The sequence below is a fragment of the Eulemur rufifrons genome, chromosome 6 (assembly GCF_041146395.1).
Source record: "Eulemur rufifrons isolate Redbay chromosome 6, OSU_ERuf_1, whole genome shotgun sequence".
Taxonomy (NCBI): Eukaryota; Metazoa; Chordata; class Mammalia; order Primates; family Lemuridae; genus Eulemur; species Eulemur rufifrons.
In genome coordinates, this window is record NC_090988.1 from 3,820,504 (window position 1) to 3,832,619 (window position 12,116).

Genomic DNA, 12,116 nt, shown 5'->3' on the forward strand with positions numbered 1-12,116 from the left:
CCCTCCTGGGCTCCTTCCTGAGGAGCCACTGCTGATGTGCTTTAGATGGGCATAAGAAGTCAACGGCAAATGTAACGGGAATCGCCAGCAACTGCATCATCCTGATGCCGAATGATACGCGTGCAATGACAGCGGGCTGGTTCCCTCGGCCTGTCGTCAGCATGTCGGGCTTTCAATACAGTCTCCAGAGGCTGTTGTTCTCGGGAGCTCAGTGCCTCCTCACAGCTTGTACTTCCACTGGCGCCCTCCTGGCAGGCTGCATTCCTGCCTCCTGGCGGTGGTTGTTACAAAAAATCCACAAATATAGCAAGTAAACATCAAAGGGGCTTTGATCCACTCGGCCCTCGACAGAGCAGGAGCCCCTGCAGAAAGGGCCAAGGCCTTGGATGAGGGAACTTAACATCGTCAATTTGGGCGCCCGAGATGCAAGGCTGTTTGAAGTGAGAGCGGTTGGCTGAGCCTTCAGACGGGAGTGTGGAGGGGAAGGAAGAGAAGTGGGTGCCTTTGGAAATGATGCCCTCAGATCTGCTTCTCTGCTCTTTACTGATAGTCAATAAACCCCTTTAAAGAATCGGGAGATCAAAGCTGGTGATCCTTGGGCCATGGCATTCTGCCACTGCCCCACACTTTGTTTTTCTCTAGGGCAAGAGCCCACAAGCTTGATTACCTGTCTCTCGTGGGCCCTGTGCTCCCTTTCACCCTGCGATGCTTAGGCGAGGACCTGGCTGCACAGGTGGGGAGGGAGGTGGGGGGAATGACCTGCTCTATCTGTCCTGTAACGGCCTGGACACTGGCCAGGCTCACAGGGACACCCAGTGTCTGGGAGAAGTTGCCATTACACCCACTCAGGGGACCCTCCTCTGAGAAACCAAGGGAGGGAGCAGTCAGGTGCCCAGAAGTCCTGGCAAGGCTGGGGGGAGCTGCAGTCACAGTCGCACTTCCGGAAGCCACCCCTCATTCACTCACCCCGTCTGTGGCAGGTGTCACATTTGTAGGACTTCTAAGCAAGGCGCTGGAGGTGGGGAGTCTCAGATAATCCTGGGAAGTCATTTAGCGTCATTGAGCCTCAGTTCTTCTAACTGCACAATGTGACTTGCAGCAACCTCTCTGCCCACCTCACGGGGCTGTTCAGGGGGCTGTCGAAATAAAATTTGGTGTGGAATTGCTTCAGAATTCGTAAAATGCTTAAGAGAAATTGGAATTAAAGAATCAATACCAGAGAGGACACTTGCCTCCTCGTGAGGCAGATATACCCCAGTCCCACACTCACACACAGTGGGCACTGCTTCACAAAATATTGTGCAAAAAAAGTCATCTCTTTCATTTACTACCTGCAATTGTTCGATCAAGTTTTTCCGATTGGTCAAAGCCCTGTGGAGTCTCGTGTCTCTTAGCTATCCCAGCCCCTGTGCTGTGAGCCTACACTTCCTAAGCACTTGATGGTGCTAAATTGTACCTTGATACAGAAATGCACAGAATTTCTGGCCCAAAATTCACCCTCCAAAAGGCAGAGAGAGTCCTTCTGCCTGTACTGCAACCTCTGTGTCAGCCCCCAAACTCATCCAGTCACTTCTCCATCCTTCTGAGCCACCGCGGTCTGGCTGCGTCATTCCACCCTGGACACCGCTGGCTGGACACTCATCCACTCTGGCGGGTCTGCCACATCCCGGGGAGAGCTGGGCATGGTGTCCAAGCCTGGGATATAAAAGGCCTCAATAACCCAGAGTGATAGTGATGAGCATGGACTCTGGAGCCAGACTGCCTCGGTTTAAAATCCTGGCCCCACCACCTGCTAGCTGTGTCATCTAAAGCCACTTAATAACACCTGTAAATGGAGATGATAAAAAATGGGATAATAATGGTATATATATTGCATAGGGCTGTTGTGAGGATCAAATGAGGAATGACTGGCTTAAAATTATGCCTGGAACATAGTAAGCACAATACAAATGTTGGTTAAATACAGAAGTAGCCATGCTTATGAGAGCAACAAGCTCCACAGCCCCCTACAGAGGGGCCTCCCCTAATGCCTGACTGTTCCCAACTCACCCACCTGTGCTTCTCTTCCAGAGCTGGGCCTCCAGAAGAGAGGATGCTGTCTGGTGCTGGGCTACATGGCCAAGGACACGTTCCGGAGAATGAGTGAAGGTCAGTGAGAACCGCCCCACCGTCTTGCGTGTTCTGGGGGGAGGAAGCCCTGTCCTACTACTACGGTGCAGAGGAAGTGGGGAAAGACCGTGGGGCACCTCAGGAATCAGTTCGATTCCCACGAAGCTATTTTTACAATAACGTGGGGAAGAGCAGTGAATGCCTGGAACACAGGCTGCTGATTCACGAGCACTGTCCTTATGCTATCGTCCTCCTCCCTTCCAGCCCCCAGCCCCCGCTTCTCTTCCTCTCTCTTCCCTGCTGTTTTTCCACCCACTCGCCAGCCCAATTAAATCTGCTTCCATTGTCTTTTCTGATCCAGACGCTCTACCTTTCTCCTCAGTCATTTGCATTTCCTGAATGCCTATTGAGCAGAGGGCTCCTGAGAGGCACGTGGGGGAACAGTAGGAGAGCACCAAGGAAGGGCAAGGCAGTGTCTTCACTCCCAGAGAACCTACATTTGGAAACCTTCTCTTTCCCAACTGCATGGACCTATCTCTCCCTCTTACTCATGGGCCACTCTGCCTTCCTCTTGCACTGGGCCTGTCTTCCGGGGCTTGATTGGGTCACCGAGGGCAGGGGGAAGGCGTTGACATGGGCACAGAGGCTGGGGTGTGAGCGGAGTGCTGTCACTTGTGGTCCTGCTGTGATAGGGAGCCAGTCCTCTTCCTCCGGAGCCATCTGTCTGTGCAGCTAACACCCCTCTCCATCAGATGCCGCCGACTGTTGGTCAGAATGCAAAAGTAGATAAACAGTGGCTGGGGATGCCATTTATTCATTAAGTCAGACAAAGGAAGCCTTGGCTTCTCAGCAGTCCAACTTGCCCTGAGCTGGGCCCCTCCCCTCCCAAGGCCCAGGGCCCCCGTAGCCTCATTCCCACTCCAGGCCAGGAGGCAGCTTCCCCCTCCCAGCTCTCGAGTTAGACCATGGCATGGTTTCAGTGCCTCTTGTGCTCTCAGCTGGCTCTCCTCCCAGCCCGTCCATGACTCCACACCCTCATGTGCTCCCCAGACCTGAGACCTTGCCAGCCATGGGTCTGTCACCAGCACCCATCATGGTGACGGTCTGACAAGAGAGAGGCCAGCGCAGCTAAGCACAGGAAGTGTTCACCTCCCCCATGTGCTGCCTGTCCGTGTTAGAAAGCAGCAGCACCAGGGAGCCACTTCCCATTTGTGGGAGCCCCATGGCCGAGTACAGCCGGGCTGGAGGCTGCACTTTCTGTGTCCTGCCAGTCAGTCTCCATCGCTGACTTTTCCCTTTCCCAGCCGCCCCCTCGCTTCCCAACACCGCCTCCTTGACAAGACTGCTAGGCAGTAACTTCTAATTTGTGGGAACTGACAGCATGCCTCTGTCCGTGGTGCTGAATAGACATGCTCTCTTGCTGGCAAAGCTCATTAGAGAAGCTGAAACAAGGTTCATTGGGATTAGGGGAGTCAGAAAGTCAGAAGCTGGGCTGGATTTGAAACCCCAGGCTCCAGGTATTTGACCCCAGCTTCTAGGTGACCGAGGAGATGAGAGGGTGGTAAGCAAGCTGAGCCAATGTGGGTGACAAGTTAGAAATCTCAACTAACAAAGCAGAGACAGGATAAGGAGGAGGGTGAGACGGTGGGGTGGAGGAGAGATGTGCAAGGTGGGTGAGCTTTGGCTCTGGAAGGCTAGAAGGCAGAAGCAAAGGAGGGGCAGGCCCTGGACGGGGAAGGCCCCTCTGCTTCCTCTCCAGCCAGCCTGGCTACCCCAAGTGCCATGTTAAACGTTGTTCTCTCTCTAAAGTGGACATGCCCATAGTCCAGCATGTCTGCAGGTAAGAAAAGGCATCAGCAAACACAGGGAGCTGTTTTCTAGCTTATAATTATCTCATACCAATACCCAAAATAATTATAACTTCCACATATTAATAATTGAACTGGAATAGCAGCAATGACATAGATCAAGAGACAGAAATCTCTGTCCACAGTATATAATACACCTTGGTATAAATTGAACAATTGGTAAAATAGTAAAAAATAATTATTTTCCTCCCAATTGCTGGAATTAGTGAGATATTAGGACAATTAGCTGCTTCTCCCATTAGAGATAAGATGGTGCTCATTATATTTCCAATTTAGAATAAATATAAAAGACCTACTTGTGCTGTATTAAAGTATATTTGTCCTGTTTAACAGTATCTAATACGGTGCCTGTCACCCAGAGAGAAGTGTCTCCCTACTTCATTTGTTTCTCTGTTAATTTGTTCTCCTTCCACTCCCCCTCCTCACTGCATTCCAAAAAATAACAGCTTGAGAAGGAGCAAGAGGAAAATAATGAATGAACAGGAGCTTTATAGATCTGGGGTTTATCATAAGTTAGAGTAATCGCAGTCGCTGCTGTTAAACTACACAAAGCAATAAAAAGAAAATGCTGTTCAAAGATCGTTTGAGGAGGCACGTGACTGTCAGTGAGAGGTTCTCGCTGTTTGGGAGTGCTTGAGAGCTTCAGAATCTGCAGGGTTTGCAGGAACGGAGGTGGCTGGGAATATGTGGAGTGTGTATGTTTGTTCTTGCCTGTTTGGATTCAACACGTTTGGGCATCAAATAGAGATATGAGCAAAAACAAGTGAAGGGCAGACAAGAAAGGAGGGAATAAAGACAGACTAGGCACGAGAAGATCAGATTTGTTTGACATAATAGTCTTCATGCGATTGAGATATTGGTGCTTTAAGTAGGAACTGCTAGAGGGAGATTATTTATTTATTCATCAAACTTTCATTAAATACCATAAAAATAATAACAGTTTTTCATAATAAGTTCTAGGCATTGTTCTAAGTCCTGGAGCTATAAAAGTAAATAAGACATAGTCCCTGCCCTCAAGGAGCTCACAGTAAAAACACGCAGGCACTCCTCAGTGTAAACATCACCTCCCCGAGAGACCCTGCCTCACCACCCTGCCGAAATTAGATGCCCCCGCCCACCACGTCTCCATCGTGGCAGCCCGTCTGTTTGTTTCGTGGCGCTGGCCACAGTGCCTGATTGCTGATTAGGCTGCTTCCTCGTGTGCTGTCAGTCCCACTAGAAAATTAGCTACGGGCAGGCGAAGACTCTTCCTTCTTCCTGGCCTATCCCTGGGCCTTAGCCCAGTGTTTTGCGCATGGGGAGTATAATTTCTGTCTAGGTAATTAACCAGTGCCCTGAGTGACAATAGAGAAACGTACAAAGTCACCCACAGGTGTCAGGTGGCCTTGAGAAGAGGCTCCTCAGGCAAAGCGGACTGACGTAGAATATTCCACAAAATGAGTCTCCCCACGTCGCTAATTCCCTAAGTCTTACCTTGGTGCTGACTCTAGCGTGTCCTTCAGTTCCAGTACTGTTAGCCCCTTCTCGGGCGGCCAGCCCAGGCAGGGCAGCAGGGCAGAGGGCTGGGAGGAGAGACCTGCCCCGGGAGGGCCTCCCTCCTTTCCGCACCCGCTCTCCTTTCTCACCCCACCTACTGCTGGGCCGTGTTCTCGGGCACCTCCAGCCAGGTCTCTCCCGGCAGCCCCATCCCAGTGCAAGCACGCACTCACACACACATGCACACACACCCTTCCCTCCTTGCCCGGCTCTCCCCTCTCTTGGGGATCCCAGAACCACTCACCTCCTCGATGCACATTGCTTGCCCAGAGCTGAGCCTATTCCTGGCCAGGACAGAAAGCTGCCGCATGGTGTCAGAACAGAGGCTGTGCCTGCCTCTCAGAAAGCTCACTGTGCCTCTACGTTAGAACTGCAAACAACCCTAGAGATTACAGGGCACCCAACTCAGCCAGCACGGCCCAGGAGCATTGAGCGACCTGCCTAGGGCCATGGGAAGTGGCTGGAAGAGCGAGGACCACACACAGCCTGGGGCTTTGGACACCCAGGGCCCTTGGAACTCTGGAAGAGGAGGCTGAGGCCACAAACAGAGGGGAAGCCCCTAGCACATCAGCTTGGTTTGGGCTTTTAGGGGGGCTGGGAAGACAGAGGGACAAGGAGAAGAGAGGGCAGAACGCAGGGACATGAGTTGACATGGGAGAAAATCAGGCGCGACCTGGAGCGAGGGGAGAGGGCAGAGAAGACATTCCTAAGGGACGGGAAAACTGAGGCCAAAGGACTCTTGAGAAGGTGCGAAAGGAGGAGAGGGAGGCGGCCAGGGCTTGACCTCCCCTCTGGCCGACCCCTGCAGGCCACGTGGGCCTGCGCAGGGGTCTCCTCCCTCCACCAGGTGCTCTCAGGCTGCCGATCAGGGCAGGGGCCATTTTCGGGACCTGGGGTCCCCCTGGACCCTCAGAATCGCAGTGCCGAGCTGCTTCTCTCAGCTCAGCGAAGGGAGAACGGAAATGCCTCCGCCGCGGTCCCTTTCGTGTTCCCGGCACAAAACACCTGCCGGTGACCAGCAGGGGCAGCTTCCGCTCGCGGGAGACTTCTGGGCCCCCTTGGAAGGGGCGAGAGCTCCCCAGAAGGAGAGAGCCGGCTCCGCAGATGGCTGCCCTTCAGGGGCCCCTGCCTGGCGCACGGCCGATGGCACCCGGTCCCCGAGGGCTCTGTGTGCGAGCGGCCCGCAGGGCACGTCCTCCCTCCCAGCCTGGCGGGGCAGGCGGAGCCCTGAGAGGCCCCGGCGTGGACAGCTCTGAAGCTGCGTGTGATGGCGGGGGAGCCTGCTCTCTCCTTCTGCAACGCCGGCCCCAGGCCGTAGGAAAGAGTCTCCCGCCTCCGCTGCTTCCTGCCCTGCCTGTCCCTAATAGAGTGGATGAGACAGTTGCGCCGCAGTCGGGAGGTGTCGTGGGAGGGGCACCACCGAGCAAGGCGCCAGCCATGTGAGCAAGTCCCCAAACGCCTGGATTTCAACCCTTTCGTGCACGACATGGAATAGCATCTCAGAATATCACCCATGAGGCTCTATCTTGGCTCTCAGCACCCGGCCTGCACCCTGTTCTCACCACCCCTCCCATACTTTAAATGCGGTGGTCACCAAAGGAACCAGCGCTGGAGTCCACCGACTGGCTTTGCTTGGCAGCCTCCGAAGGCAGATCCCAGTTTCTCTCTCCCGTCTGTCTTCAGAGAGTGAACTCAGGCCATAGCAGCTGCACACCCGGTGGCCGGGCAGAGGGGAAGCAGGGTTAGGGCGGCCTGGGCCCTTGGCCCAGGGACCTGCCCAGGGAAGCAGGGGGCTGACGCCGGCAGCTCCTCTCACCCTGACCGCACAGGTGCGCAGCCTGGCTCATGCTGAGGGCCCGCCGTCTCTGTCCTGAGACCATCCCTCCACTGTCTGCCCAGCCCCCGGCACCGTGGCTAATACTGTCATTTTGTTAGTTGGGGCCTTGGGGTGCGTTTTTCTTATTTCATTTTTCTTACTGATGTGTTTTCTTCCACTGGGGCTGCAAAGCCCAATATTTGTATAATGTCCCTGTTTGTTATTTATGGCAAGACTCAGATTTCCAGGGCGCTTTCTGATTGTTATTTAATTCACTCGATGTCTTGGAACAAGAGAACCACTGTTTCCACTCTCCTGCCACAATCCAATGGAGGATTCCGGAGCTTTTTCCCGGGCCCATTCCTCCCGCCACCATTGCCACCAGGAGCCCTGCTTATTTCAGGCCAGGGGCTCCCTCGGCTGCAGACCCTGCCAGGCTCCTTTTTAAACTTCCCTTTCCCTCGCACCCATGTCCAACCCTCACCAAGTCCTGGGGATTTTACCTCCGCTCCCTCTCCCCCTCTCACAGCCACCGTGCTGGCCCCTGTGCCCCAGCGCTCTGGCCTGGGCTGCAGCAGGGCTCTGCTCTCTGGCTTCTTACACGCATGACGTCCCTCCTCTCCCCACCAGGTTCGTTTTCCACACTTCGGCCAGAACGGTGTTTCAAAATACAAATCTGATCCTGACATGCTCCTCTTGAAAACATTTCAATGGCTTTCAACTGGTTTTAGGAAAGACATCTGAATCCTCAGCACGTTTTGCAAAGCTCCATGTGCTCTGGCTCCTACCTACCTCCTGTCCTCACCTTCCCCCTTGACACTCCACACTGCAGCCACGTGGCCTTCCTGCTGCTCCTCGAACAGGGCATGCTCCCACGGCCAAGGGGCCTTGTCTACCTGCTCCCTCCTCTTGGGGTGCTGGCCACACTCACCACACCCCATCCCCAAACCCTTCCCACGCTGCATCCCGCTCATCCTTCAGATTGCAGCTCAAGTCTCTTCTCCAGCAAAGCCTCCCCTGACCCACCCTCCACAGTCCGGATCAAGTTCCTGGTACACGCTCTTCATACAACCGTATCCGTACCCTTCCCAGCTTAGCTCAGTTTGCACACGTAAGATCATATTGCAGTTATTTAACTAGTCCCTGTCTCCCCAGCAGTCAGTAAGCTGCTTAGTCTCCGGTATGTCCCAGGAGCCTAGCACAGTATTTGCGCAGAGTGACGTTGACAGCAGAGTAAGGAAAGTGACCTTCTCTGCGCTGGCCAGTGGCTCCAAGATGCTGGGACCGGGTGATCTGACAATCACAGACTCTTGGAAGGAACACTGACAATCACCTGGAGAGGAGACATCGAGACTCAGGGAAGGGGATGTGACTTGTCCAGAGTAGCACAGGCAGCAGGCAGTAGTTTTGGTCCCCGGGAATGTTACCCTCCACTTGGGAGATTCGATATGTCTTATACCCAGATGTTCTGGTTCTGGTTTTTCTTTTTAGCACTGTGACTAGTATTCTTAATGGTTAAGCACAGTGGCTGGGAGTAGGAGAAAGCTAGAGTCAAATCCCAGGTATAGTCAGGGCAGGCTTAGAACCATGTCATTATAGATTCTTGAAGCCAGAAGGGACCAAAGGTCATGCAGTCCACACTCTCTGATGGCTCAGTATCCCTGCCAAGTACCAATATGCGTAAAGACTCTGACCGTTGTGACGTTGCGCACTCGTTTCTTCACCAGCTACATGCCCCATGCCTACTCTGTGCCTGGCACTGTGCGTGCCGTGCCCTCGGCAGGTACAGACACAGTCCCTGCCTCCCAGGATGCCACAGGGCTGGGGTAGGGAGACAAACACGTAGGCAATTACAGTGCGGCGTGGCAGCAGCCGTGCCCAGGCAGTAATACCAGGGGCTGTGGGAACAGAGAAGAACCCAACCAAACTGCAGGCCAGGGAGCAGTGTCCAGGATGGCTTCCTGGAGAAAGCGATATTTAGCTGAGCCCTGTGAGCTATTTTTGTTTTAAGAGGCATTGTAACCCAGGCTTAGATCCCTCCAAAGACAGGAAACTCACTGCCTGCCAAGGCCCTGGGCAGCTCTCATAAAGGGATTCCAAACACAGCGCCCTTCAGCCCCAAGTGTCTGCAGCTCTACCATTCGGCTGCACTGATGACAAGGAGCCCAGTTCAGGGCTCTCTGAGATGCCAGCTGCACTCTGGGGAGGCCTCCCTTCTTCCCTGTGCCTCTCCTGCCCTCCGTCCTCAGCCAGCCTCAAAGGCTTCATCACCGGATTCATCAAGTGCTGAGACCCTCCCCCCAGCCCTCGCTGCAGCCTGAAGGAAGGCCCGGAGTGGTCGGAATGCACGAGGACGCTTAGCGGCCTGCGGCGCTGTCGGGTTCGGTGCTGTGCGCAGGGTGAGAAGGCTCAGGTTGAGGGGACCACCCAGGGCTTTTATCAAGGACAGGGTGAGCAGGCTCAGGTTGAGGGGACCACCCAGGGCTTTCATCAAGGACAGGGTGAGCAGGCTCAGGTTGAGGGGACCACCCAGGGCTTTCATCAAGGACAGGGTGAGCAGGCTCAGGTTGAGGGGACCACCCAGGGCTTTCATCAAGGACAGGGTGAGCAGGCTCAGGTTGAGGGGACCACCCAGGGCTTCATCAAGGACAGGGTGAGCAGGCTCAGGTTGAGGGGACCACCCAGGGCTTCAGCAAGGACAGGGTGAGCAGGCTCAGGTTGAGAGGACCACCCAGGGCTTTCATCAAGGACAGGGTGAGCAGGCTCAGGTTGAGGGGACCACCCAGGGCTTCATCAAGGACAGGGTGAGCAGGCTCAGGTTGAGGGGACCACCCAGGGCTTCATCAAGGACAGGGTGAGCAGGCTCAGGTTGAGGGGACCACCCAGGGCTTCATCAAGGACAGGGTGAGCAGGCTCAGGTTGAGGGGACCACCCAGGGCTTTTATCAAAGGACAGGGTGAGCAGGCTGAGGTTGAGGGGACCACCCAGGGCTTTCATCAAGGACAGGGTGAGCAGGCTCAGGTTGAGGGGACCACCCAGGGCTTTCATCAAGGACAGGGTGAGCAGGCTCAGGTTGAGGGACCACCCAGGGCTTCAGCAGGGACAGGCGATGGAAGCTGAGAGAGCAGGCCCACGCTGCGGAGCGCTCACAGCGCCGGCCCAGCCCCTGGAAGCAGAAACCCGGGTGCGTTTCCCCCATTCCATCTGCTTTCTTCCCTGTGCCTTCCCTTCTGAGATGTATTCGTTTCTATGGAAACTGTGTTGTTACTGGTATGGGAGGAGTTTAGTGACATTCAGAAGTGCCAAATCAAGTCCATTTATATAATGGTTTGAAACACACATAATGGCCTGTGGAATATGGGACACGGTGACAGTTTCAGTAACTGCGTACGGAGTGTGGGATAAATAGAGCAATGTAGCAGTCCCCACCTCCAAGTGCAGCGCACTAGGAAAACCCCTATTCTTAGTACTGAAGGGCAGCACCTCCCAACCGTTATTCAGGGGAGGGTCTCAAAACACCACCCCCGCTGCCCCCCTCAGCGAGGAAGGACGCTGGACCTCGACTGCACTCGCCAAGGTGTGGCCCAGGACCAGGTGGGGCAAGTACAGAGGTTAGAGTGGGCTGCGGCAGGGCTAGGCATCTGTGCCGCTCCCCGGGCTCCCCGGCGGCCCCCTGGGCCGGCCTGCGGACATCACTGCGGTGACTGACAGCCGCCAGTGTCTGTTCCCGCGGCTCATTTCTGTCTGATTCCGAGATCTGCCAGCACCTACCGTGTGCCCGGTGCTGGGGGAACGTGGAGCCGAGTAACACGTGGGGGATGCCCTTATCGAGTCTCGGTCCCCGGCTTAGCAGACCCCAGGCAAGGACTTAGAGTAATAGTTCATCAGGGAGGTGCAGAGGCGCCAGGACGAGGGGCAGAAATCGACACGGAAAGCCGACATCACGCCTGCGACTGCGGGCGGCTGGAACCAGTCCTAGAGGGAAACTCTGAGAAGGGCGGTGGGCCGGCTGCAGCGTGGGGTGTCTGCGCACCTGCTCCCGTGGGGAGTGGGTGGCAGGCTGCTTGGGGGCACTGAGTGCCAGCGCTGGGGGCCTGCTGTGTGTGAGGGCACGGTGGCCCTCGGAGCAGCGCGGACACTGAGCTGGAAGTCAGCTTGCAGACGCCGTCGCGGCCAGGCCACGGGTACAGGCAGCTCCGGCAGAGGCAGCGACAGCCCGCAGAGACTCGGGTCGGTGGGCAGACGGGCGTATAATAAAGTAGCGGAAGGCAGGGAGATGGGAGAGCCGGAGAGACACACAGATGATGCGCTCACACAGAGGAGGGAAAGCCACTGTTCTGACGGGGAGACTTCGACAAAGCAGGAGAAAGGGATGAAGCTAAACTGCAACAGTGGGGACGAAGGAGGCACTTTTACACACTTAGGTCATTGAATCTTCACCACCTCACAAGGGAGGTAACGTTATCCCCATTTTGAGGATGAGGAAACTGAGGCTCAGAGAGACTAAGTTGCCTACCTGAAGGCACACAGCCACCACGTGGTAAAGCTGCGAGCCAAACGCCGGTCTTCTGACTGGCACCCGCCTGGGGACCCTCATGTGTTAGGGCGAGGAGGGCGGGTGAGCCCCCCATCCCCACCGAGGGCCGACGAGCTGAGCACCTACTGTGTGTGCTGTGGATTCCTCCCCATGGCCGGGCACTGCTGTCCCCTGTATTGCCCCCCGCCCCGTGCGCTGCCCACGGGCCACACTCGGCCAGCCAGGTGTCCCCTCTGACCCTGCCCCAGAT

The 12,116-nt window shown here is 55.5% G+C and overlaps 1 protein-coding gene across 1 annotated transcript in view; it reads left to right on the forward strand.

Moving 5' to 3' along the window:
* The first annotated feature begins 2,102 nt into the window (after positions 1-2,102).
* Positions 2,103-12,116, forward strand: part of KIRREL3 (kirre like nephrin family adhesion molecule 3) — a 108,935-nt gene continuing 98,921 nt past the window's right edge. Inside the window, exon 1 of the mRNA XM_069468644.1 lies at positions 2,103-2,148. Within this exon, the coding sequence (XP_069324745.1) occupies positions 2,115-2,148 (34 nt within the window). The 5' untranslated portion in view covers positions 2,103-2,114. The remainder of the gene's footprint in view (positions 2,149-12,116) is intronic.